The 27500-nt window shown below is 43.8% G+C and overlaps 2 protein-coding genes across 4 annotated transcripts; one reads left to right on the forward strand and one right to left on the reverse strand.

Annotated features, from left to right (window-relative positions):
- Nucleotides 1-514: 514 nt before the first annotated feature.
- On the reverse strand, nucleotides 515-21652 carry ACER2 (alkaline ceramidase 2). Of its 3 annotated transcripts, XM_075078685.1 has the most exons (8): nucleotides 20203-21652; nucleotides 18303-18434; nucleotides 12673-12787; nucleotides 11637-11778; nucleotides 8943-9080; nucleotides 2398-2535; nucleotides 1626-1813; nucleotides 515-873 (listed from the first exon to the last, which is right to left on the reverse strand). In XM_075078685.1, the coding sequence occupies exons 1-7, from the start codon at nucleotides 20308-20310 to the stop codon at nucleotides 1627-1629; spliced, it is 960 nt and encodes a 319-aa protein (XP_074934786.1). In that variant the 5' UTR covers nucleotides 20311-21652; the 3' UTR covers nucleotides 515-873; nucleotide 1626. The 3 variants fall into 3 exon arrangements, with proteins under 3 accessions (XP_074934786.1, XP_074934789.1, XP_074934788.1); XM_075078688.1 differs by lacking the exon at nucleotides 1626-1813 and having other exon boundaries at nucleotides 20203-21648; XM_075078687.1 differs by lacking the exon at nucleotides 18303-18434 and having other exon boundaries at nucleotides 515-1813; nucleotides 20203-21644.
- Nucleotides 21653-21730: 78 nt separating this feature from the next.
- RPS6 (ribosomal protein S6) lies at nucleotides 21731-26725 on the forward strand. The gene is made up of 6 exons (XM_075078689.1): nucleotides 21731-21842; nucleotides 22670-22801; nucleotides 23698-23908; nucleotides 24287-24433; nucleotides 25635-25792; nucleotides 26584-26725. Exons 1-6 carry the CDS (start codon nucleotides 21837-21839, stop codon nucleotides 26677-26679), a joined length of 750 nt encoding a protein of 249 aa, XP_074934790.1. The 5' UTR covers nucleotides 21731-21836; the 3' UTR covers nucleotides 26680-26725.
- Nucleotides 26726-27500: the final 775 nt, after the last annotated feature.

Here is a 27500-nt window from a genome sequence, read left to right on the forward strand (position 1 = left end):
ATGACTGTGTGTCCAAAAAACATGTTTCTCCCAGACAAATCTACTAGCAAGTGGTATGAATCTGCATTGTTCCACTGGACAGATCTTGCTGCTTTTATGACTTGTCCATCAGTCTGATAGAAGGCTACTTACCTGCTTTGGAGTTCTCAAGAAGACAGTAATTTTTCCCACTAACAACTTTGCTTTAAGTGTAACAGCATACACCTTAGATGTCGTTTTCTAAGCATAAATGTGAGTACAAAAGTTATCTGAAAGGTTTTACAATGCCTGAAAGTTAATTCACCCCAAAGTTCTTGTTAAAAGCTACTTTCCTAAAGATAATACTGTATAGAGTACATTTTCACATTGATAAAAAAGAAGTACAATATGAGACTCCTTAGCAAAACAAAACAGAGGAAATGGTATTTCCTGGTCTAATATTAAAAAATGAAATATCACTTATTAATAAAAGTGATAAAAGACATCCAAAGCCTTAACCCACTTATAGTTCTGATATTAGGTGGAAGGTAAGCAGACCCTATTTTCTCCAAGACTGCAGCTAGTAAAAATGCAAGACTCAATGTCATATTTCATTGCTCACTGAAATCTAAGTCTTCGGCTTGGTTTTTAAGTGGTTATCTACTTTTTTATTAAGTATAACTAGCAGAGCACTGGACTATTGTTCATGTCACTTTGCAATGCACTGGTGAGAAGTTAACTCTCAAATCAGACATGCTGCTAGGCACCTACAAGTTTTTGTAGTTTAATCACACTGTCAATCCATGCTGACCTGAGCTCTTACTGAAGTTAGTGTTCGCACTTCCGTGTGAGCTTCAAAACCAAATTCAAGACTAAATGTGTCTGTAGAGGTAGAAAGGGATTTCTGTGATGTTTCTGCAAGAGGAAAACATGCAGCATATAAATGTCCACAGGTCAGTGGAAATACAGAAAAATTCAAAACCCTTGAACTCCTATTTAGTTTTACGGACTGCGTCTTCTGTCAGCTATTTCCACATTTACACAGCCTAACTGCACTGATCCAGTCACCCAGTTGCAAACACTTTGCACTGGTCTCCTGTTGTACTTGGGGAAGCAACCACATACCCTGTGATCCAATGTCATGCACAGCCAGACTCCCTGTGTTACACACCAGGCTGGGAGGTGCACGTGCTTCGAGCACACTCTTGTGGCCATGTGCAACCATGTCAAAATCAGAGCTGACAAGGACACAGGGTGGCACGTAGGCATCTTGGATGGGCTTCTTTTGCAAAGAAGGCCTTAAGCCAGAAATGACTTATAAAAGAAGTGACTCAAGCACCAGAGGTGACCTACCACAGAAACATCATTCATTGACCCTGGTATTTGGAAAGAGCTTTTATCAAGAGAAATGTTAACGCTGAAAACACGGTGCAAAACAGAGCCAACCAGAGAAGCTAGTGGTTACTTTAGCATTCAAAAGCCTCAACCTTCCTGCTTCCACTCTCCTCTCCTGAGAGAGGAAAGAACACAATTGCCTTCTCTTTCTAAAACATCTGAAGTACTGCATATCTTAAGAAGAAAAAATACAACCCTATTCATTTGTCACTATTTAAATCCTGTCTGTGCTTGAATATAAGTTGAAACTCCATCCCCATTCCATGGCCAACTTCATGTGATTTTCACAGGTGATTTCTTGTGTGCGCAGAGGAGGGTGACGTAGGGAATGCCAACGAATGCCCATTTTTCACTGGGCCAGAACTTTATGACAGGGCCCTGCTCAGGGATCTCAGAGGCAGCATCAAAGTAAGCAAAGCAGACACAGCCCAGGTACGCCGCGAGGCAAATCAAAATGTGCCTAAGAATAGACACCCACCACCACCACCACCACCCCCCCCCCCAAAAAAGAAAAGATCAGTAACATGACTTCAGTAAAGTAATCAAATATATCACCATGTTTTAAAATCAGTTTGTCTTTCACTTTGCTCCCGAGTCCCCCATAGAGTTGCTGTCTGCCCTTTGCATGCAGGCAAAGAATACAGAGAATAAGGAAAAACTACAAAACTGTAGCTTATCCTTGGTCTAAACTGCAGCTTTTTGGCCTCTGCACCTGACCAATTTGTGTAGAAATGCTGACATATGGCACCTTGAATAAGACAGCACAATTTGCTGGGTGGTAAAAGAGAAAAGGCACCCCTTCACTGTTCCCCCACTTCACCCTCAGTTGTTAACAGTGGAAATTTAAGCTTTCACAGTCACTGCTTCAATTGAGCGGTGCTCTGGGATTTTTAGTAACCAGTAGGGCAAGGAATTCAGTTACAATTTTACCAGTAATTTTATCTAGCACTAACCAGAAATAGCTACCTGGCAGCACAGAATGGTAATGTGGTGAGGACATTATCACATTTGAATCAAACTGTGGAGTTTATACAGAACACTTACCATACACAGTGCAAGTAGGGGAAGTTAAATGAGGACCAGATCTCACAAAATGCTTTGTCACTGATCCAACAGAAAAGTGCTAGCATCCACCAAAGACCTGAAAAAAGACCCAGTTTGTATACACGGAGGTTTTCACACCTGAGGAGAAAACCACAAAGAATTTGTTATAAAAAAACCAAATTTGCTTTGTAAGGGCAGCTTTATGCTTTTTGGCTGTATGTATTTTAGGGTAGGATGAGGGTTTTTTTAATTGGTTAGTTTATTTTTTCCCTTACATGTTAGTATTGTACAATGTAAGAGTTCCAGAGAACTTCTAGGAGCTTCTAACCAGAGGGCCCAAAGAAGCATGCTTCAGTAGATGGTGCAGGCATCCCCACCTCAGACAGAATTCCTCATGTTGACCAAGCTGTGGTTCTCTCCCTCCACAAGAATACCAACTTGTTCATACAGAGGTACACCAAAGAGAAAGAGAACACAAAACATTTGCTGTGGTCACATGCAGCATAGTCTCCAGTTGACCATCACTGAATAAAACAGCAGATGACAGAATATTTGCATAGCATTACCTGTGTTGCAGGTCTGCTCAAAAGCTTACAATTTTATTTCACTATATGGTGCTTTGATCTTTTCCATATCTTGAAACTATCATAACAACCATACAGCTTTGCTCAAAAGAGTGAAAATCAGGAAAAAGGAGGCATCAATACAATCTTCAGGTCCTAAAATGCTATTAAAGTCAACCATTGCTGTCTGGCTACACTTGTAATTTTGGGGTTAGGCCTCTTGGTGCCAGTATGTGCAGCTCTGCTGTTACTGATATCTACAAAGCAAAGCTAGACTGGCACACGGCCAGCCCTGTGTGGCCAAGGCCTTCTGCAAGAACAAAGCTATGATTTGGGATTTCCACCCCTGCCTTCTTTTGTTCTTCTTGTTGTTAAACTCTTGGTGAACTTCCCAGGGATCTCAGAACTGTTCAGTGCTCTTGAACAATTCTTGCTTCAATGAACTGCTCTTTCAAGGTCACCGATATGACCTCCCAAAGCACTCCCAAACATACTAATCATATGACAGAATAATTTGTTTAAAGTGACTTGTTGGAGCTACGTCTCAAGAGTAAACCAATAAGCCAAATCTCTAGCCAGTATAACAAAGAATACTCAGCCTTAATCAGGGTTACAGGCCGCTGTCTTCTGCTTCTATAACCTAGAAGGAAAACAAGTCAAGGCCAAGCACCCCACAGTCCCTTCCTCTGTCCTAAGGTCTTCAAGAGGGGCTCCTCTAATGCACACTCATCTTCTATGTCTTACACCTCTGCCAAAAAGTTATTGCCAATGTCTCCATCCTTCTTCCTCTCCAGCAGATCGCCAGACAACCTTTCTCTCTGCTCCAATCCGGTCACCTCAGTAGACTTGACACTGAATTACCAGTCTTCCTCCACACAATTCACTGCTCTTTATTGCATCTGGACAGTGAGGAATGCCTGTAACAGGTCCTTTAAAGGGACACTTCACCTTGTGAAACTGAGAAGCAATTAGAATTTGTATCCCTGGAGGAGGGAGCTAGAATAGGCGAACACGTCCTTACTGTGTTCACTGCAGTAGTATTTATGGTTCCTTATCTTCTTTATACATGGCTGTCCTTGACAACTGACTAATACAGTGCAGCACAGACCAAAAAGCTCTTTGGTCCTTCTGTCTTTCACACAAAACACTTGTCAGCCTGAAACCTGTTCTCATTTGGTACATTTACAGAATTCTAGTTTTTCCAACATTTACCTCTGTCTCCATACCCACAAACAGCCTACAAGCCACAGGCTACCCTGCATTCCCTGTCCAGGAAGTAGTAATGCCAGCTCTGACCCCAAGCTAAAATTTGTTACTACACCCTCCTGCACGTGTGAGATGTTCTCCAACCACTCAGTTGGAGGAGGACAGGGGCAGAGAATGATTCCTGCTTCTCTGTGGTCAGAAAGCAGAACTGCCACTGGCACCAGGGCTTTGCTAAGCATTTGGAAAAATTAAAAACATACACAGAGTGCTCTGTCCTGGAACACTTTTCTGAACGTTCTGCGAAAGCAGCAGTATACCTGGCTCTGGTGTATTGCAAATGAAGAATTAGTACAGTTTTCCCTGTAGGATATTTTTTTCACTCTTGAAATGCTATTTCAGTTGACATATTAACAGGCATTTTGGATTTAGAAACTCCTAAGGCTGAGCAGAAGGCACATTTATAGCTACTGGATTAATGACAGAAAAGCTACCAACTGCCTAATCTTGTTGGCAGAGGATTTTCTCCAGTGTCCTTTGCACAAGTTGGTTTTTTAAGCCATCTATAAATAATGTCACATTCAAAATCATCACACCTACCTTTATAATTTGAAAAAGTGCTTCAACTACTGGCCTAACTGTAATCTCTTCCACAAGAAAGGTATCACAATAGTTGTTTTCATACCAAAAACATCTACAGGACTGCCACACAAATTAATACTCCACTTAGCATATAAACCAAAATGGCTTTTTTCTTAGGCTTCAATCCTCCAATCCATTTGGCAAACTCCCAAGACACAGTCAGAGGAGACAGGGCGTGACCAAGTTGGTTTCAAGATTGTCTGTGCTGCATACTGTAAAAAAGGCTTGTTTCTCTGAACTAGTGTCTTTACATTTAAAAAAGCTACAAGGAGCATGAAGAAAAGGGTGAAGAGAATTCCAAGTTGCCTGCCAAGCTCCGGAGGGGAGCCACATGAATTTGTCCTTACACTCTTTTATGAGACACCCCAGTAAGAAATACATCCAAGCTTTGGCACAGTTTTATCAGTAATATTACTGGTAAATCCTCCTCATTTTGGAGGATTAATGCTTCTACCAAAAGGCTAGATAGCATGGACCCCTTCATAAAAGAAGAGGGAAAAATTGTTATTGGTCAAAAAACGCTGCTCTATTAAGCATACTGGGCTTAATTCTCTTCCATTAACGCTAAGGCAGATGTACAGTCTCGCTCTTTGTAAGAGCAAGATGCTAAACCATGTACCTAAGTGGATACGTGCATGGATCAGTTTTGTACATTTGACAGATAAAACTAGGCTGCTGCAATGGGTACTTGCGCATTCTGACAGAAGTGTGTATTGAGAACATGGAAGCTTTCCTGGCCTTGTCTGAAGGACATAAACAAACATGTGCCGCTGCGTCCCATTTAAAATAAGAGGCTTGGCCTCAAACATTCAGCTCCTTTAATTAGTGATCATACTTGTCAATATCTGACTAGTTTGAATACCAAGAGGAGAGGACAATTAACCTGCACGGTTCACGAGTTCAAGGCTGCAAAGGAAAACTGAAAGCTTGAGGAAACTGTCCCAATGCAAGATCAGCCATAGAAATGGCACAGATTGTAATGACAGGTTCACTCAGTACCACTATCAGGTACTGCAATTTATTTTTATAAACTTAAGACTAAATGCAGGGTGTACTGCAAAAGACTACCCTAAGACAGAAAGAATGAAGCACAATGAGAAGAGCACAGCCTGCTGATCTCTGCAATACTCCTGGGTTTTCTGTGATCACCCATCATAAAGTCTTCAGTTCCTCTAGTGACTCTGCTTCAGAGGGCTGAGGAGACAGGGGACTGCAAAGCTTCCTACGTGCCACTGCTTTTACCACAATGAGGAGATGTAACGCAAATACCACCTGGACACTGACAAGAAACATGGACCCAAACCATTTCTTTTATTTCTCAATAGACATGGATGCCGACCTGTGACGTGCTCCTTCCCTACTCTAGTCTGATAGAAACTGGACCCCACAAAGCTTGCATTTCCATTTGCACCTTTTGCCTGTACAATGCATGGTGTTTAACACAAACAGCAGTTTCTGCACACACGGGTGTGCTGAAGCCATTTGCTATCCAAGGGACTGGGCTGGTACACACTTCCACCAGCTTTATTTTCAAATGTCACAGCACCCCCAACAAAACATACCAGCTTTTCTTCAGACCAGTGCATGTTGCTGCATGCCAATTAACTGCTTGATTCATTTTGACACAGGTATCTCCCTTTATACCCTAAGGAATATTTCTAAACTGTTAACTTAGCCTAACCTTTTAGTCAAGGGAAAAAGGGAACTGTGAGCATCCTGTGACTATGAAGCAGGGCTCCCCCACTGCCAGATTTCTAATAGGAGAATAGGAATGGACAGACCTGAAGCTAGGGTAACCTCCACTTCTCAAGGCCCACATGTCAGCTGAGCAACAATATTCTAGCATCTAAATTGGGGAATAGTTACATGCCTGATGATGACTCACTGAATCATACTAATTGGATGATGTAGTTATTGGGCTTGGACCAGCAAACCAAAGGAACCATATCCACTGATACCATCCCCTAGGAGAGGGTTTTCTGGGTGTTTTTTTTTTTTTTTTTTTTTCTGATGGTTTGGTTTGGTGGTGGTTTTGGTGCATTTGTTTTTTCCTTTCAAAACACATGAAGGGATTTGTTTGGACAGAAATGAGAATAAATTTTTACAATTTCTTTGTCTTTCACAGACAAGTATGCTCTCACCTACCTTTTGCTCTTTTGATCGTCTCCCACCCACAATACTTCCTACCACACACTCTACCCTACCAACTCTGCATTTAAGAACATAGTGCTCTTTTGTGACAATATTATCTCCTCATCAGGGACAAATGACAGGCAGAAAATTCTCATTTGAAAACACAGTGGTTCTGATTCACCAGAATTCTGTACAAGATTGACACCAGCCTAAAACAGGAATAACAACAGGGAGTTTTGGTCTACCATGTCACAAACTTCAAGCAAAGAACAGAAGAAACTACTCCGGAGGCTTTCCTCCTTCCTTCCCCAAATCCCTGTTTCACAGACAAATTTCTGCTGCAGACTGCCAGGACTCAGATGTGTAGCCCCCTACTGACTGTGGTAGCAGAGAATGGGAGAATCGCAGGCATTTTAAATAATGCTTAGATTTTTTTTTTGACTGCAAAAAGGGATGAGATAAGTCATCTCCTCTGGTTTTACAATTACATATCTCATTTCAATCTCCTGGGGATCAGCATAGTTTAAAATAAAACTTTTTATTATTTGCCTTTGCACTTACGGTATTTTTCAATTAATTCCTGGGCATTACATCATCTCAATTACATCACCTCAATTAAGAGGGCCGTATGTCACTTTGGGTCCCATTTTAATCAATTCAGAAGAAGGTTTATCTGTGCCCTTAATTCTCTCTCAAAAAACAGACAGGGAAACTCCACATATTTTAGTAAGATGCGACCTTTCAGAAGGAGTTTTAAAAAGCAAGTAGACATAACAATTCCTAGATTTGATGCAACAGTATTCAATCTTATGAGGCACTAACTATTCGTCCTTTTAAGTTTCTCAGGAGCTCATGGCTGGAAAACTGACATGTAGAGAGTCCACATAGATTATTTAGTGTCACAACCAGATCTCCATTTGCCCTTGGTTCCTTGGTATTTTCATCAAAATGAGACACCTCCACCAACATTCTTCAACTACTGACTTTCTTGTCTACAACTAAATTCTGCATTGTTTCCCCAAGTTTCTTTGGCCACAGAAGTAAAGGCTGCTTAGCAGGAGAGCTAATGAGAAAGGACTCCTGAACACTTTTACAAAGTATCATTAGCAGAGGCTTCCACTGTCTGGAGAAGCAATGGGAGAATACGGTAAGGTAGCAAACTGGAGGATCTCTGTTCTAACAGGAGCAGTCAGAATGCTGACATTTGGTCCTGCTCTTGTTTCTTTTGATGGATATTTACATGTGTAATACGTAAGAGCCAACATAAGCTGTAAAATCCTTCTCAGACACTGGAGAAGAGGGGGAAAGGACAAGTTCATTTGCTGGTACACATCTGGTCCTTTTTGCAGCGGGTGAAAAGACGCAAAAAAAGTCTCTGGACTGCTGCTGGTATCACTATCATGGTAGGACTCTTTGAAATATTAAGATCAGTCTCAGGTTCTTCTCTATTTGTTTTCTGGTTTTATAGTTTCTAAGGCCCTGACTGACAGCTATCCTTTACAACCTAGTGATTATCTTTGTCAGTCCAACTCCATCGTATTATTCATATCAGAAGACAAAGTGGTGTAAGATTCACAGTACAACTTTAAGAGCTGGAACATCTTCCACACATGCTTGGGCCTTGCTTCACATTCCCTCTAGTACTAGGACCATGCAACCACCTCACCCTTATGCAGAATATATAGCAGAAACACTGTCAGTAGAGTGAAACCCTTGCCCTGATTCCACAATAAACAAACGAATTTGAGTTAGATCAGGTTGCAGCAAGAGATATGTCTCAAGAAGACAGACAATATCTGACCAAGTATAGTGGCCTAGGAAAAAAAATATCCTTGCCAAAAATGTCTGATCTGGCAGAGCAAGTTTATACCAGATCTGCTCCTGCACATGAAATAAGCATTTCTGATCTGCTATCACAAACACTGAAGCCAGATCTAGTGTATCTTCACAGGGTGGCCTAAGGATCTCAGAGGGCAATGCTACATTCAGCAGAAATGTACTCACCTCTTCAACTCAGCAATGAGCAAAGCCATGCAGGGAACACCCAGAGTCATTAGTGAGATGTTGTTGATGGCAGGCTTAATGAAGGCGAGGCAGGTAGTAACTCCAGACAGGACACCCACGGCAGCTTTAAATCGGCTCCTGAATAGGTTTTTTGTGGGGAGAAAAACTCCTTTTAATTCAAAATTTTTACTAAAGCCAGAAATCTTAAAATTTTCTTAATCATGTAAAAAATCTAGGTTTCTCTAGGTGTGTTCAGGAGGTGCAATGACAACATGCATAAAATGATGTGGACCTTGCACAGATTTGCATGTGCATGCAGAGTTAACTGCATACACAAATCTTCACTGGACTGTGGTCTTCTGAAGCAGCCATGTGTATGTATACATAGGCATATGCACACACACACACTAATCACTGGTTTCAAAACCCAAAGGCCACGCTACAATATTCCTCCTCCCATAGTAAGTCATGAACAAGCCCATCTCAGGACATAGCACTGTACTTCTTCAAAGGAGTGTTGTGTCATCATTCTTCATGCTTTTAACATAGATTGTAAGGATATTTTGTTACCATTAGTGCCCCAACTTCTGAAGTCATGTTACAGTCTATTTTATTTTCTTTTAACTCTTTTAAGGCTTAAAGATACTGAAAACTGTAAGGTAAATAAGAACATTTCTTTTAACCAAATTCAACTGTAGGTGAGGGATTCCCACACTTTTTAAGGATTACAGTTTGGTATATTCTTAGCATAAATGAAATCACAGTTGGGCCCTATATAAACAGCCTGACAACTTTTAAATTAAATATATGTTAACTGTTGTTTAAACTTCAAGTCTCCATCTGTGGCAGGACTACGGCAGACAGAATCATCACACTGCACTTTAACTACTGGCCTATAGCTTTATAAAACTAGTTCTTTGGACAGATGGCTCTTCTGTCCTTAATTCTATGTCTTAAGCAGCGTGTCAGTATACTTGTCCAGCACCATTGCCTGGCCACAGGTGTCATCATCTTCACCTAGCTCATTCCATCTGCCTTTTGCTTTAAAGTTTTTCTTCCTGCTGGAAGGCAACAAGTTACTTAAGTAGGAAGTGCTGGTCTAACGTGAATGCTTTAATGACTAAAGACACCACAAATTGGTCATGGTAGATAATAACTTTTGCCACTCTGAAAATCCAGAGTGTGATGAGGATGAAGAAAGTGAAGACCACAGTAGTGAGCACGGGATAGGTATAATATTAGAGGATTAGTTAGGCAAAGCAAAAAAACCAAAAATATACACCAAACCTGTTCTGGTTTAGGGTTTGTTGCCCAGTATGTCTTTCCCCTGTATGCTTCAGAAAGGAGTCTAAACCTTAATATGTAACTGCCTTGACACATTCTCAAGAAGCGTTCTGAGAAATTCAGGACAGTGGACATTCTTTACCTCATCTCAGGACCTTTAGGAATCAGTTATAACCTGGGAGATTATTATTTATAGTTTTAACACCAAGTTCAATAGAAAGAGGATTTCACCGAAAAAGTGTTATTATTTCTTTCAAAAGGAATACAGTTTAACCTCTTGACCCATACTATGAACACATCCAGCACACAACAAGAAGATAGTGATAGATGACATATAACAATCCCCTTAGGCTTCTCAGGAATAATTTACATGAAGTCACAGAGATTCTTCAAGACATTGAACTCTTCCTCACTTGAACTAATGTCTGAAAGTCACGTCATCGACCGAAACACCCCAGTAAAACCTGTTTGCTTGTTAAGTTGATGGTGTCCTGTAATAGCACTGTGTTACAATATGCAGAAGTACTAAATTCACACCAACATGACAAAGCCATTGGACTGCATGGACTGCACAAGGTAATTCAAGCTTGCACTGAGAAAAGTATATCTATTACAAGGAATGGTCAATCTAGGCATCAACCTTCTCTCCCCTGTTCCCTACAGCAACTTCTAAACAGGCACAAGTCAAGGAACCAAAAAACCAAAAAACCCAGATAGTAACAGTATAAGAAGATAAGCAGCAGCAGCCTCAGCAATTTTCAGAGAGAACATTGGTGCTGCAGTTCAAACCTCCCCATTACCTCAACTTCTCTACTGCAGAAAAGAGCAATATGTACAAAGATTATAGCGTATTTTTTAGAGGGGTACAAACCACAACCAGATTCTTTAGACTGGCTACAACATGCTTTTTTTAATCCTGCAAGAAAAAGAGAGAGAGAAAAAAAAGTCCTTTTACAACTACAAGAGGCTTCCAAACATGTAGCTTTTGAATACTTACACACCATCCTTAACCACCGCCTTAAATATTCAGATGAAAATCAGCTGACTTCCATTGGTCCACTTGTGTGTGCACTTTAGGATATATAAAAGGAAGAGGGAAAGAGGGTTTTCCTTACTTTACTTTAGACACAGCTTATATCAACCACTCATGCAAATGCCTCCCGAGAATCAACAAGAACAGGGACTTCCAGAGGCAAGTCACCTCATCTCAAGATCTGAAGCAACTGCAAACTCAGGAATTCTGAAAAAAATGGCTGAGATACAAGCAAAAGGAAAAGAATGGGGTAGGAAAAGATAGCAGTGGCAGTGGTAAGGCTGGATGATAACTCAGTGCCATTCTGTGCGGATTTAGGTGTTAGCATAAGATGTTTCAAGAAACATAGAAATGTATATGTATGATTGTACGATTACCGGTCATTCCGAAACACTCTGGGCAGGTACCTCCTAGGGAACCACATGGCAAGAGCACACATCAGGACCCAGAGAATAGCCAGTTCATCCAGCATCTGGCCCAGGAAACTGAGGGTGGCGTGAAAGTAAACAGATCCAATTCCTGGAAGAATCAATCAAAAGGCAATATGAATAGTCGTAGTACTGGATAGACCAAAACACACTGCTCAGGTTCAGAACTTCATAGCAAATGCTGGATACCAATCAGTCTAGAAAAGCTTAAAAAGAAGGAAACCAGGAAAAAAGCGCCTATTTTCCTAAGAAGGCAATCAAAGTCATCAGCACCTCGTTAATTACGATGCAAACATACTACAAAATCAGCAACTAGAAATGCCAGCTTCTACTAGAAAAGTAGATGTACGTGAAAAAATATTGGTGGTAAAGTTAAATGCGAAACCAATTAAGAAATAAAAGCCAAATGCTGCTTCTGAATTTTCTCAATAGCGCAAGAATGGTAAGGCAAAGATGAAAAGCAGCATCTGATGACTGTAAACCATGATACAGGTTTACAGGTGGAACGTGTCACGCTGCCCCACAGGGCTCTGATTACCCCTTTAAAAGTTCCCAGTGCCTCCAGGAATGAAAAACGTTAAGAATCTCACATCTACAAACCAGCTAAGCCTTTGGGCCTTCTCACTACAATGCAAAATCTCTTATCCTCTTCAGATGTGCTGGGCGCTTCGAGCTCTCATTTAAGCAACAGCAACAGAGGAAGGAGGGTCAGCACTGCTGTAGAGTAAGCCCAGACACAAACAAAAGAAGTTATGCAAAGGAAGGATAGGAAAGGAACAAGAACTAAGGCCAAAGTTTCCACCAACCTCATATTGCAAAATGCATTTTCCTTTCAGAAACTACGGCTGCTTCAGCTTCAAGCAGTTCTAGCACACTCCTCCTCAGACGTTGGGATTGCTTTGTTTTGCAAAACAATAAAGCAGGAAGAACTGATTTCCTCTTTCAGCTCATGCATGAGCAGGCAAACAGAGACTAACCAACTTACCAACCACAACGAGCAGAGTCCATATTAAGTATATTCCGTTGTTGAAGCAGGTTGCATATTGACGGAACAAGCACATACATATGGGTGGTAAAACAAAAAACAATACGTTGCTTATCTAGGAGGAAAAAAAAAAAAGGGTATCACAGGACAGAAAATAAACAAACCTTAAATATTCACGGGCTGCCTAAGATATCAATAAAAACATTGTGTTATCTAGTGAAGCCCCAGCTCAACAAATTATGGCCCTCAGTTTCTGCCAAAGCTGAACTGTTTTTGCAAAGCATGAACTTGTTTTGTTTAACATCATTAAACTAATAATAGATAAAAACTTTGAGCAGCATAAAACATGGCTAGTCACATCTTTAGATTACCTTTCAAGTCTATTCCCAGAGGAATTTTGAGAGTCTACAAATATCAAGACTGTTGCAATTCAGGAAGCCTACAAAAGCAAGCAGCTGAGGAACAGGATGTCCTGTCAATTGACCTGTCCCCTCAATGGCTGTCATGCCTAGTATGAAAAAAGCACTAGAAGTACTGGCACTACACAGGGCTAGTCAAGCTTTGTGGCAGTCAAGTCACTGAGAAATAGCTATTGTCTGGAAGGTCTGAAATACAAAGCAAAGCTAAAATAGAAACCTTTTTGTGCAGGGTAAAGACAGCCTGAAGCTGTAAATCCTTCATTTCTTCTCTTGGTTCTCCATTACAGAAAAACTGAATATGACTGAAAACTAGTTACAGGAAGGTAAAAAGGCTGATAATTCAGACCATTGCTAGCTTTTTCAAAATTTAATACGTAGGAGTTGAACAAAGACATATTTTCTCTTTCTTACCAACAATCCAAAGCATGTTTCTCTAGTTAAAGGGTAGAAACACTCTGCTGGCTCTTATCAGGAGCTGTCACAGTAATGGTGACTTGGTTTTCCCCGGGAGGAGCTGCCAGTGCTGGGGCTAGCTGTGGCATTGTAACCGAGCAGTTACGGAAAGACTCTGCTGCTGCTTCACAACAGGACAGGGGGCAGGATGACTTACTTACTCATGTTCCGCTGCCTAGCCCAAGCACAAGAAAAAATAATCCCCAGCAATGTTCCCCTGAAGTGGAGAAAACAGCTCTGGGACAAGAGCACTCCTTTGGGGCAGATCCCCTCTTTGCAGAGACCTATGAACTTTTACTGATATTAAAGAAAACCTAGTGGAGAAAGGATTCAAGAACAACACATGAAGGCGGCATTTGCCCATTCAGCTACTGTTGTCCACCACTCAACATAATCTGAGGACAGAGCTTACAATGATTAAAATGGACACATACCATGTAACACTTGCAAGGCTCATCAAAACATACTCCTAGGTTGGCATTCAAAATGACAATAATTACAGAAGCAGTTTCTCAGCACTGTCTGCTTAATGCCTGACACCTTCCCTCACACTAAAGGTACATCCTCACAGACAAGCTGTGTTTCCTTCCAAAGTCCTGGCTTTCAGATGTCATTAAAATAGTTAGAAAGAGCCATCACCCACGCAGTTTGTAGCTGCAAATACTACGCAAATCTCTGCCAACAGCACCCTAGTAACTGGACACAGCCCAAGCAAAGACTTGCTAATGCATAGGGCTCCTTGCAGTCAGGCCACACCACCGACCAGTTAGGCCAGGGGAAGGTGCCAGAGGGCCATCTCCCACTGGGCTGGGACGTGCATTCTGAACCAATGCAAGGGTTCAATCCTCTCACCAATTACCAGCTCCTACGGTGTGTTTTGCCATGTAGGAAGCCAACATCATAAACCAGACATGAAAAACCTGCAGGGCACCAACTGATGAACAGTGCCATAGACCAAACATCTCTTAGTATGAATAAAAGGACTCTTCTTATGGAAATCCTTTACCCCACCAAGGTGGCAAACTTCGCCTTTGTCGTTCACAAATTGAGATGGTGGAAGATGGACAACAGGGGCACCTGGCAATGTCAGAGTGCAGGATACTGCACAACCCTGGGGAGGCAAGGTAAAGACTGAAGAGTTATTTATAAAGTAATATCCTATTTAGCAGATTTTAAGAGGCAGATCAATTTGCTTATTCCCTGTAAAACAACCTACACATTCAACCAAACAGGCTCACTCAAGCATCCTCCATCCATAAAAAACCCACCAGCCCCATGCAGCAGAGACTGTTAGCAACACTGGGAATACAGCCATGGACCAGGATTCCAGTGTATGATGTGCTGACACAAACACAGAGCTGGAGGGCTCCTCTCACGCCAAATCAGGTAGGAAGCACATACAGTGACTGGTAGCAGGGATGGCAGAATAAGAACAAGTCCTCTGGGGATCTGGGAGCTTTCTACACATTTTAGGCTTTTAGCCACAGCTGGGCCAGAGAGGTGTCGGGAAAAAACAGATGGTTATAAACAAAGTGGTGTGGAAGAAAACCTTTCCATCTCTACAGCTAGAACTGACCAGAAACTCAGACAAAGAAAATCGCAGTCTATAAACATTTGGCTAGGAAGTCCTTAATCAGCCTAGGAACAAGATGACAAAGGAAACACACTTACTTACCACACCTGTAGCAATGCAGGTTTATACTCGTGATTAGACAAGGGAGCAGTTCTGCTCTACAGTAGTGCTCTGCTGGCACTAAACTCCTGTTCATGCTGCCTGCAAGTGCAAGAAAACCCTTGCAACCTGGAGTTTGGCCATGACTTGTACTTTTTGCAACGGCCACCGGGAGGATTTTCCTAACGTCATAAAAGTTGAAATAATTTTAGTACTGAAATTCATTTCTATTAGGTTCACAAAAAAAAATTATAATCATGTATCTCTTCCATGCAATAGCTTAGTACTATTTATCATATTCCACAAGTTATATTCAAATCAGGACCTGGGAACATTTTCTGAAACACTTTGCTTAAGTTGTCTTAGTTTCAAGTTCAGTGTCAACCAGATCAACACTAGATCTGATCTGCTGTTTTTACTCTCTGATATCAACCTGGCTCCCTGAGAGGAACACACCCTTAGATATACTGCAACTATTAACACCGCCCTTTCCAAGCAAGGCAGGCACCTACCCATTTGGCTCTGGTTTCACAAAGTAATGTTGCAGGTGCAATTTTTTCCATAATATACAATTGGCCTGCATGGTTTGATAATACAAAATTCAAATGCTGATTCAGTTTAGCGCAAAAATTAATAACAGGAGTACAAAGAATTTCTTTTGGGATCTGCAAAAGGCAACAATTAAAAGCTACAGTTCTGGAAAAAAGGTAAGCAGACCATCAATAACAGTCTGTTCTCTGGCTTCATACAATCCTGGAGGTTTTCCAGCTACTTAATTGTATGAAAAGAATATATGACATGGGCCACAGAGGGAATGCCAGAGGCTTGCTCAAATTATGAGCACATAACTTCACTCACGTCTGGCCACAGTCCTGATACAGGACGTTTCCTACAGTCCTGCCAAAGCTCAAGTATTCTTTACTACCTAGTATGTCTCCCAGACAGCAGCTGTAGCATTCAGCCACCAAGGCAACACTTTTATTGCACTACCTCTTCGTCTGGGGAAAGCAAAAATGGATTAAGTAGCTCTTGGTGAGTTTCAGAGGGTTTGTATCTTCTATATCCTGATCCATGAGCATGCCACTCACACACACTAAAAGACTTTTGTAGTAAAAAAGATGATGTAGAGGGAGTATGAGCATTCTTTCACAGTCTTAAGACTATTTGATAGCTGTTTAAAACTTGTATCTCCATGCCACTAGGGAACAGAAGAGGAACAAAACCACAGGCAATTCCCTCTTTAAATGGAAATTTGACAAGAAATATGTATTACATACACAACTGAATGCAACACACCGAACTGCAAAGTACTGACTTTACTAGCAATAGAAAAAAAATGTTACAGTTGTCAGGTGTTTAAAACACGAACAACAGCTTCTTTTTGTAAATACCTCTGCACAGGGTAAGTTCTTCTCATCACATGGAGGCATTTGCTTATGTTCTGAAGTAGGGTTACACTGCATCAGGACACACTACTCACTTCAGGGAGAAAAAAAACAAACCCAAAACTAAAACCAAAGGAAAAGCTAGTTTTCCTATAACTACACTTTTAATCTGAGTTTAAAAGAGTTTCATGGCCTGTTTACTGAAAGAGTGGAACACCTGAACACAAAATCACATCAGTCTAGCTCATACATGTTTTAAAAAAACAGTCTGATCAATTTGTACAAAACCTCTGAACAGATATTCTCTTACTGATTTAATCCTGTTGAGCACTTTGGTTTGCTTTTGACCTAAATTGAGTTAAATTTATGCATAACAGATGAAGATTGAGTCCCACCAGAATAAATAAATGATTTTTTAAAAATAGATTTCAGATAAACTCTTCCATGTTGCTGCTTACATGAATATTGCATGAGACCTCAACTGCAACTCTGACTTCAGCCATGACAGTTTAAAATGTGGATTAGCAAGGTTTTAATATACCGCTTAAAGACCCAGATGCTAGATTCAGGTCGGCTGAAGAGTCCTTCCTGTAACTTCAAGTGTTTGAATCAGAGTCAGAACTGAACCATCTTAGAAGGAATAAAATTTAAACTTCTTGTGGTTTAACCCCAGCCAGCAATCAGGCACCACACAATCGCTCACTCATTCCTCTCTGGTGGGATGGGGGAGAGAATCAGAAGTGTTGAAGTGAGAAAACCCATGAGTTGAGATATAGACAGTTTAATAGGTAAAGCAAAAGCTGTGCACACAAGCAAAGCAAAACAAGGAATTAATTCACTACTTCCCATCAGCAGGCAGGTGTTCAGCCACCTCCAGGACAGCAGGGCTCCACCACACATAGTGGTTACTTGGGAAGACCTAACTCAAATGTCCCTCCTTCTTCCTTCTTCCCTCAACTTTCAGTGCTGAGCACAATGTCATACGGTACGGAACATCCCTTGGGTCAGTTGGGATCAGCTGTCCCAGCTGTTTCTCCTCCCAGCTTCTTGTGCACCCAGAAGAGCACAGGAAACCGAAAAAGTCCTTGACTGGGGTAAGCACTACTTAGCAACAACTAAAACTTCTCTACCTTATCACCACTGTTTCCAGCACAAATCCAAAACATAGCCCCATACTAACTACTCTGAAGAAAATTAATTCTATCCCAGCCAAAACTAGCACAGGATTTCACTGAAGGTGCCTCTTAGAGTGGGGCCAAAATTTCCCAACTGTCCTATGAACATCTGGCTTTTTGGGGACACAGTCACACAACCCCATCAATCCACTGCAAGTCACTGTCTTAATTTTCAGAAGTTGCTAACACAGAAGTCAAATCCTTACAATGACTTGTTACTACTGAAGAGGTGCTGAACACAACTAGTCTCAATGTGGCCTCTTTTTTCCTCCCCTTTTAGTGTACAGCTTGCTGGTTTGTACACAGCTGCTGGAATACAGCAGGCTTTGGGGCAACCTTTTTGTTGTCCTTCTCTGTTAACCTGTCTGGAACCTGTTATTCATCTGGACATACCTGCAGTTCCTAGCATTTTGCAAGCTTCTATACCACTGCTAAGCAGCTCAGTGCAGTCAGAAGGATACCCATACCCCTGCATAGCTGGCTCCAAAACACACTTCTTGTCTTCAAGAAACTTGTTTATCCTCACCTTTTCCTCCCTTTGTTTTTGGTTCTTGCACAGTGACATCAGACACAAAGAACGCAGACAGCTTCCCACACACAACCTCAAAACTCTCCAATGGCACAGACCAGAGACCACCCAGACAACTTTGGCAGCAAACTATAAGAAAAAACAACAGGTTAGCAGTGTACACTGTGGAATTACTTGCTCTGCATGTGCAGCACCCCCCATGATACACACTCCAGTGAGTAAAGCCAGACACTGACTTCTTTCTACCACCAGACATTAGCACTCAAAGAACCACAGCCTGAAAGTGAAAGACAGCTGAGACAAGGATGGAATTTGGGGAAAAAAAACCCTAAAAGACCATTTCAGAGTACAAAAGAGGCAAAGCAGAAGCCCCTGCTCCTCATTCATGCACACACCACCCACTATAGCACAGAAAATAGACAGGGCACTTGCAGGGTTCACTCTTGGACATGTGTTTTTCATGGAAAGGCAAACTAGCAGAAACCCCGATGCATTATCTCAGTCTGGTGGATCTATTTGTCACTGCAATTCTTTGTATTAACAGGATGTAAGGAGCATTGCTCCCCTTCCAAGATGCATGGTACAGGGCAGTCTGGTTCTGTTGCTGGGGCTATTTTCACAAGTTCACTCCAGCAACTGCCAGGTATTGGGATGGTGTGAGAGGACTCGAGTGAACCACGGCTAACTGGAAGGAAGCAATAATCCATTAGTCCTCTTCCCTCTCCTTCCTTCCTTCAGCTACTTTCTTAAACAGACATCTCTTCTTCTCCCAAAAGTATATTGCTGACTTCATCCTTGTTGTGGTTTAACCTGTCAGGCAGCTAAGCACCACACAGCCCATTGCTCAGCCCCCCAACCCAGAGATAAGACCAGTTTAATAATCAAAATAAAACGAAGTAATCATCATAATAATGTAATGAAAAGGAAAATAACAAGAGACAGAGAGAGAGAAGCAAAACCGAAGGAAAAAACAAGTAATACAACTGCTCACCAACCACCCACCACTGATGCCCCACCAGTCCCCAAGCAGCGATCACTACCTTCCCAGCCAACTCCTCCCAGTTTATATGGTCAGCATGATGTCACATGCTACAGAATATCCCTCTGGCCAGTTTGGATCAGCTGCCCCAGCTGTGCCCCCTCCCCTCCCGGCTTCTTGTACACCCAGCAGAGCACGGGAACCTGGAAAAGCCCTTGAGTAGTGTCAGCACTACTTAGCAACAACTAAAACATCAGTGTGTTATCAAAATTATTCTCCTAAATCCAAAACACAGCACTGTACCAGCTACTAGGAAGAAAATTAACTCTATCCTAGCTGAAACCAGGACAATCCTGCAACCTCAAGGCAAATTGCCCTTGAAAGCTTTGCATTTTTGGAGCCAAACCTACCTGGATGAAACCCAGTTTTTCCTCCGAACACTAACGCGTTTTTTCCCTTGATCCATTGCTGCCCTGCTCGTCGTCAGGTGCCTGAGACCTGTGCAAACGAGTACCAGACCCAGACAACTCAGCACAGAAACTTAGGTGCTCAGCTGCCGCAGGACCCAGCGCAGCCGAGAAGGACGGGGCCTGCTGCACAGCATCTACCGAACGGCTTGGTATGAGCCCTCTCTACACCTCCCGATTTTACACCTACAAGACCAAACCCATCATTTCTCTTTAATTTTTGGCGTCGCAGGGGCTGGAGAAGGAAGAAGCAGGAGGCGACAGAAGGGCATTCTTCAGTCCTATGAAAGCCCTGTGAGAGACGGGCTCAGTAGGCAGCAGGAGCCCCCAGCGCTCCGGCGGGACCCCCTGCCCGCCAGCCCGCCACCGCAACGGGGCGGCCGCCCAGCCGCACAGGTGCCCCCCCACCGAGGCCGTCGTGCCGGCCCAGCCCGCCGCCGCCGCCTCGTACCGTGTTGTAGAACTCGGCGATGGCGGGCACGATGGTGTAGTTGTCCTCGCACCAGTCCACCTCCGAGCTGCCGGCCAACAGCTGGTCCCACCACAGCAGCTCGTCCATGGCCCGCGCCCGCCCCCACCGTACTCCAGCCCAGCCGCGGCCGCCGCTTCGCCCCGCCCTGCCTCCCGCCGGGCCTGCCTGACGGGAGGCCCCTCCGCTCTGCCGCGACGCAGGCAGGCCCGCCCCGCTGCCTGCCTCTGCCGGCCCGACGGGCGGGGCGCGGGGGGAGGCTGTGCCCGCCTTTACACCGGGGCCGGACTGTTCGCTCGCGCGGAGCACTGCCAGCCGGGCGGGCTGGATCGCTCCTTCCCTGCTCCACCGGCGGCTTTGAGGAGCCGGCTGCCCCTCGCAGGTGGCCGGCCCGCCCCCTCCACCCTTTGTACGCCTTAGCGATATTTACACCTCGAACACTGAGTTCAGTTTTGGGCTCCTTACTGCAAGAAGGACACTGAGGTCCCGGAGCGTACCCAGAGAAGGGCACTGAAGCTGGTGAAGGGTCTGGAGATCAAGCCTTATGAGCAGAGGTTGAGGGAACGGGTTGTTTAGCCTGGAGGAGGCTAAGAACCTTATCGCTCTCTACAGCTACCTGATGGGAGGTTATAGCGAGGTGGGTGTCAGTCTCTTCCCCAAATGACTAGCAATAGGACGAGAGGAAACAGCCTCACACTGCATCAGGGGAGGTTTCGATTGGATATTAGGAAAAATTTCTTCACTGAAAGACTGGTCAGGCATTAGAAGAGGCTGCCCAGAGAGGTGGTGGAGTCACCATCCCTGGAGGCATTCAAAAACCATGTAGACGTGGCACTTTGGGACATGGTTCAGGAGGCATGGTGGCGATGCGTTGACGGTTGGACTTGATCCTAGAGGTCTTTCCCAGGATTAATGATTCCGTGATTCTATGATTTTCCAGAGCAGTTTGATTGGGAACAAGCACAGCGGCCAGCACAGGATGGGAGCAGCGCTGCCGCCGCAGCCTGAGGTGCCCGTCGCGCAACGGCCGTGCCGGCGGAGGCCGAGTGAGCGGTTGCACGCTCGGGGAAATACAGGTTAATGCAGACTGCGCTTGTACTGTGCGAAGCATCGGGGGCTTTCTCTCCCAGGAAAGGCCGCGTTCGTCTGACGCGCCCCGCACACCCAGCCGGCAGTAGCCGGGGGAGGTGGGGGGCGCGTCTTTTCCCATACCATACCGCCGCTCCCCACAGAAGCGAGCCCGGCCGAGGGCCGCCCCGGCTGCACAAACACGGTCTCTACCTCGGCCCCTCCCCACCGCAAACCGGCTCCCAGCCCCAGGAGGGTCTCCGACCGGCACGCCGGGCCAGGCATTCGCAGAACCTCCTTTCTCGACCGCTCCCCAGGCAGTGCGGAGTGTACCCCACGAAATCCCGCACACGACGAATCGCTCCGCCGCTAACATAAGGAGCCGGCCGCTCCCCACCACGCCCCTCGGCTGCGAAGTCCGGCTCGCCATTGGGGCAGCTCAGGTGACGCGACTAGGTGCGGGACCGTTCTCGCGAGAGTTGACGGGTGTATGTGAGGACTGTAGGCGGAAGTACGGCCTTTTTTTGCGGCGGCGAGGAGAGAGAAGGATGAAGGTGTGGTTGCGCCCGGGAGGGTCCGGGTTCGCCCCGCCGTAAATGGCTCTGGCACTCCTTGTGGGACCGCCGGTGGAGGGCAGTGGTCGCTGGTGGTGGGGCTGGGACGTCGCTATGGGGCGGATGGGAGCGGATTGTCGGCGGGACGACATGGCGGCTGTGTGGGCCCTCTTCCCTTCTCTCAGCGGGATTGCCCCTGACGCCGAGCCGTTGAGCCTCGGGGTCCGGTGCCCGTCGTGCCTCCGCTTAGAAGGCCCTTCGCAAGCGTGCGGCCCGCACTGCCGGCCGCGGGGCCTATAGGGGAGGCACCGTGTGCGTTGGGTCTGGGCCCGCGCAGCTCCCGGGTGCTGCTCGAGCGGGAAGCGCTGGCAGCTGTCTCCGGGCATGTGGGCTTTGCAGCGGCCCCCAGGGAGCGCGGGCAGCCGACATCAGCAAGGGTCGCTTCCCTTCGGTTGCTTGAGCAATTTTGTGATAGAGCATGTCCCGTGAGGGGCTTGCAGAGGAAGAGAGAGCAGGTTTCTGCTGCTCTCACCTTGATTTGCTTGATTGCAGTCTAATTGAAGGTGATCAAGCTCCAGCTATGGTAAAGCTAGTTTTCTGTGTAATGACCGCGTAATACAGCCCAGTGTGGCCAGGGACAGACATGCCTGGCTCTCTGAGCATGCTCGTGGCAAGTTAGGGCTAGGAAACATTCATGCAAGGAATTTCAGCTTTGAAATGCTGAGGTGGAACCAGCAGATAAATGCTAACTTTCTGTTAAAATACTACATGAGAAGTTTCAACCAAATCTAACTTTTCTTTTTTATTCCTCCCTCCCACCGCGCTAGCTGAACATTTCTTTCCCGGCCACTGGCTGCCAGAAACTGATTGAAGTGGATGATGAGCGCAAGCTGAGAACATTCTATGAGAAACGAATGGCCACGGAGGTTGCGGCTGATGCTCTTGGTGAGGAGTGGAAGGTAAGAAGTGTAAGATTTGTCAGTGGTACTTGCAGAGATTAAATTAAAAAGATTTATCCAGTATGCAGTTGTCACACTGGAGTACTTGTATGGTGTATGTGTGGCAGGTATGTTGAAAGTTTCTCTTGCTATGTATACTAAATTTGGTGATAAGGCTGGCCTGTTCTGGTACTTCTATCCAAGTGATTATTTTTTTTTTTAGCCTTGTGTTCAGAGGTTTTTGCTGCTGTCTGCAGTAGTTTTCTTCATTTGACTGCATCTTGGTATACAGGACAAGTCTGTACTGTAAAACTGCTCATCTGTTCTTTACTGGTCAAGTTCAAAATTGCATCTTTGTGTTTGACCTGTTGCTAGTGCATGGGAAAAAGCATGTCGGGCCTGGTGGGTGGGCTTGGAATAGTTTAGTGTTAATACAGTCTGGCTGGCTGAGTTCGGGTAAGTTGATCTGCCACCACTCCACAAGGAAGGCAATCAAAGCTTTACATATCCCTACTGCAGACACTGCTGTGCTGTATGCAGATTTCCAGTTTGTGATGATAACAGGCTTTGGTTAGGTTTAGGTTTAAAGAAGAGCTAGACAATAATGGACAAAATTCAGTCAGATGTAGCTTAAAACTTTGAATGGATAGGAGCTTTAATTTTTTAATATATATTGGAAGATAAGTAGGATGAACGTAAATTCTGGTATGCAGAGGTATTTTGCACATCTATTTAGTACCGTTGGAGTGGGTTTAGTTAAAGAAGTTGCTAGTATTGGCAGTAATGGTGGCTTCCTGAACCGTGGGCACAGTGCCCCGTTGTTCTAGACAGTATGTTGTGATATCCACCACTCCGTATCTCCTTGAAATAATAGAGGTGTAAAAGTAAATAAGAGATGTATTTCTGTGTTTTTGTAGGGCTATGTTGTCAGGATCAGTGGTGGCAATGACAAACAAGGCTTCCCTATGAAGCAAGGTGTCTTGACTCATGGACGTGTCCGCCTTCTGCTAAGCAAGGGCCACTCCTGCTATCGCCCCAGAAGAACTGGAGAGAGGAAACGCAAATCTGTTCGCGGTTGCATCGTTGATGCCAACTTGAGTGTTCTGAACTTGGTCATAGTGAAAAAAGGTAAGAGTCTGGATGAAAGCACTCAATAGGAGAAACGGGCACCTGGAAGGAGCCTGCTTGCTAGTGGCTGAGAAGTTCGGTAGAATGCAAATGCAGTCCCAACTTGAGAGTGTGAGTGTCTTGAAATTCCCGCTGAGCATTATGCTCATGTAATTTTAAAACCAGTTACTGAAACACTTTTATTGCTGCCAGCCATTTGATCACATTAAATCAGCAAAGCGGTGCAAGGGGTGGCGCTAATGGCGGGTGAACCCGCAGGTTCATGTAATATTATCTTGAATTTTCATGCACTTTAAACTTTAAATGAAAATTAACTAAGGAAGCAGATGTTTAGTAGATGCAGGATTAATTTGCAGGTTTAACCTTACATTCTCAAAGGTGAAAAGGATATTCCTGGGCTGACAGACACAACTGTGCCCCGCCGTCTTGGTCCCAAGAGGGCCAGCAGAATACGCAAGCTGTTCAACCTGTCTAAGGAGGATGATGTTCGCCAGTATGTTGTGAGGAAGCCTCTGAACAAAGAGGGTAAGAGCTCAAATTTTACAACTCTTCAGTTTCTTGTAATTATCAGCAAAGAGGTGTCTAGCCTACTGCAGTGAATGAAGCACATTATAGTAGTAGATCCAGGAGTTGAATGTTGTGGTATGAAAGCTTTATCAAGCGTAACTTCAGGATAAGAAGTGGAGTTTCTTGGTTGCCCCATTTCTTTTACTCTTCTCTTTCCATCTGCTTTGGCACAGTTTGTTTTTAAATGGTTGATACCATCTGGATTAGTATTTATGTATGGGTGGTTCTAAAAATAATCCATAAATAATTGTTACTAGAAGACAGTTAAATGTGAGGTGGAATGTTTTTGAAACATTTTTATGAGGTGGAGGGAAAAAAAGCAGTATATAGAGAAGATACTGAGGGTTTTCCCCACTGCTTGTGATAGTGTCTGAAATGAGCTTTTATTGGGAGGTCATTGTTTTGCTTACCACCTGCCTCTTGCACTGTAAGATTTTAATTTTGGGTTCTTTTGCATTTGATCAGGGAACAGACAGGGTGAGGATTTTTAGCAGAAGGGACATAATAAAGTTTGGGCACTGTGAAAGCTTGTTGGGAGAAAGATGGCTGCTTTCTGCATCATGGGAACTATTCCGTCCATTAAAGAACATGATCGTGGTGGACATCAGAGTTACTTGTGACTGCTGAAGTTGGGCAGGACTGAGTAGTGATGTTTTACAGATGTGTGTGGTGTCACATTGTTTGTTCATTATGGGATCTGTAGTTCTGTTCCTTGGACATACATGTGCCAAGCCTATGTAGAATTGTAGGGAGCTTTTTAATGCCGAAAGCATAATGTCTTGTTCTGAAAGCTAGGCAATGAGTTTCCATAGCCCTTCAATGTTTTAAGTCTAGGGGGAGTTAAGACAGACCTGCCAAGAAGCTAGGACTTTTCACAAAAATGCAGGGAGTTAAGAGGTGTGTTACTTACACTTCATTGCTGATAAATCATGAGCGTTAAAGACTATAATTTGTTAATGGTACATCTGACAGTAATTGATCATTTTTCCTGCAAAATCTGTCAAGAGGCTGAACTCTGTATAAGTTGCTATAATATGTAGTACACTAAATAATGTTACCGTAACAGTGAATGGAACTTACTCTTAAATTTGCTAGATGAGGCCTGAGGCCACTTAGGAAGATAATCTGCCACTTCTGCTGATTCACAATGCTTTTTTAGGCAAGAAGCCCAGAACCAAGGCTCCCAAGATCCAGCGACTAGTGACTCCTCGAGTTCTGCAACATAAGCGCAGACGTATTGCTCTGAAGAAGCAGCGCACTCAGAAGAATAAGGAGGAAGCAGCAGAATATGCGAAGCTCTTGGCCAAGAGGATGAAGGTGCGTTTGCCCTTAGCTCAGCTATGTGGAATACCTCATAGCCTGGAACCAAGAGGTTTGATAAACTTGACTGCACACTTAGAGCTGCCCTGTATCTAGCTCATTTTGAATAGGGATGCCTGAATGTAAGTGTAAATATTGCTGGTCAAATGTTTTTGTGGGAATTTCTATCCATTTTTGCCAGTCCTAGAATAGTAGACGTTAACCAGACCAATTAATTTTATCTGAGAGCTGATTTTGAAGAAGACGAACAGATACGGCCTGTGAAGTTTATTCGGTAGCAATTTTAGTTCCAGTGAATTCTACTTCAACTCAGATGCCCAAGCATTTGAGTGATTGCATGGAGAAACAGGATCCAGCAGCTGACCTGGAAGATAACTTGGCAAGAAGCATTTTGTTTGGATGAGTTTGCTCTTGCACCTAAAACACAGCGACTGCCAAAGCAATACTGTTGGAACATTTGGCACAGTGCTTGAGCACTTGATGACCTCCAGACTGAAACTGAGCGTAGATAGACCTCTAGTATGTTGTGAACTCTGCATTAGTATTTTTATTGTAATTTTGGACACCAGTCCTTATTGTTTGAAGACACAGGTCTGTACAGGATTGTAGAATAATTCTGCTCTGCAAAGAAGGAAAAATAGTTTGCGTTACTGACTGAAGGAGTCTTGTTGTTTCTGGTAGCTTCCTTCAAGTTATATTTTTCCCTAGTCTGTTGCTTTGTAGATGTTTTGAAGTGTTTGGTTATACGTAACACCTCAGTACTCACTTCATGCTGCTCTGCTTTTCAGGAAGCCAAGGAGAAACGCCAGGAGCAGATTGCAAAGAGGCGCCGGCTTTCTTCATTGAGAGCCTCTACATCTAAGTCGGAGTCGAGTCAGAAGTAAAGATGTGCATCATAGTAAAAATAAACCCTTTTTGTGGTTAACTTTCCAGTGCATATTGTTACTGTCCATCTCTTTAAATAGTAGTCTAAACTAACTGCATCATATAGGCCAAACTGGAACCACAAGCCTTGGTCTTGATGAAGTTCTCTTGAACTTGTAATATGTATTACCTTTAGTGAGAAGTTGCAATTGATAATAACCATGTGCAAGCATGTTGATTTTTCTACAAGCAGGATTTACCTGTAATGGCAAAATCTTGTGTGCTGATTTAGCAGTTGCTACAGGAACCAAGCTTAACTTAATCTTCAGGAGCTGTGGGTAGAACTCACTGGGTACTGTTCAGTGGTTTGTTTGGGCTTTTTTAATCTTCAGTACATGGTAGTGTTTCCAGGTGAGGAATCATGTCACTTGCTTTTGGTACTGAGTGTAAGATCGGCAAAACATAAATCCTTTAGCTGATTCTTGGCAGAATTAAGTTGGTCACTGAGTCTCAAGTTGGAGGGACCCATGAGACGTTCTGTGATTCTGCAAGTATTTCGGTGTGCTGCTCTTGAAACTAGTACTGAATACTGGGCATGATTAAGCCAGCCATTAAAATGTTTTTACTTCAAAATTTCACCCAAGGATAAAAAGCTTTTGAGTTTTTATGTCTTCAGACTGTACTTTGTGGGGCCTAGTATAGAATTCTGGAGGACCCCACTTGCGACAGGCTGCCAGCCTGAGTAAAGAACATTGATTACCACCCTCTGAGTGCAACCTGTGAGGCAATTTCCTGCCCATCTCACACACCACCTGTGCAATCTAACTTGTTCAGGAAAAGG

Source organism: Phalacrocorax aristotelis, chromosome Z (genome assembly GCF_949628215.1).
Source record: "Phalacrocorax aristotelis chromosome Z, bGulAri2.1, whole genome shotgun sequence".
NCBI lineage: Eukaryota > Metazoa > Chordata > Aves > Suliformes > Phalacrocoracidae > Phalacrocorax > Phalacrocorax aristotelis.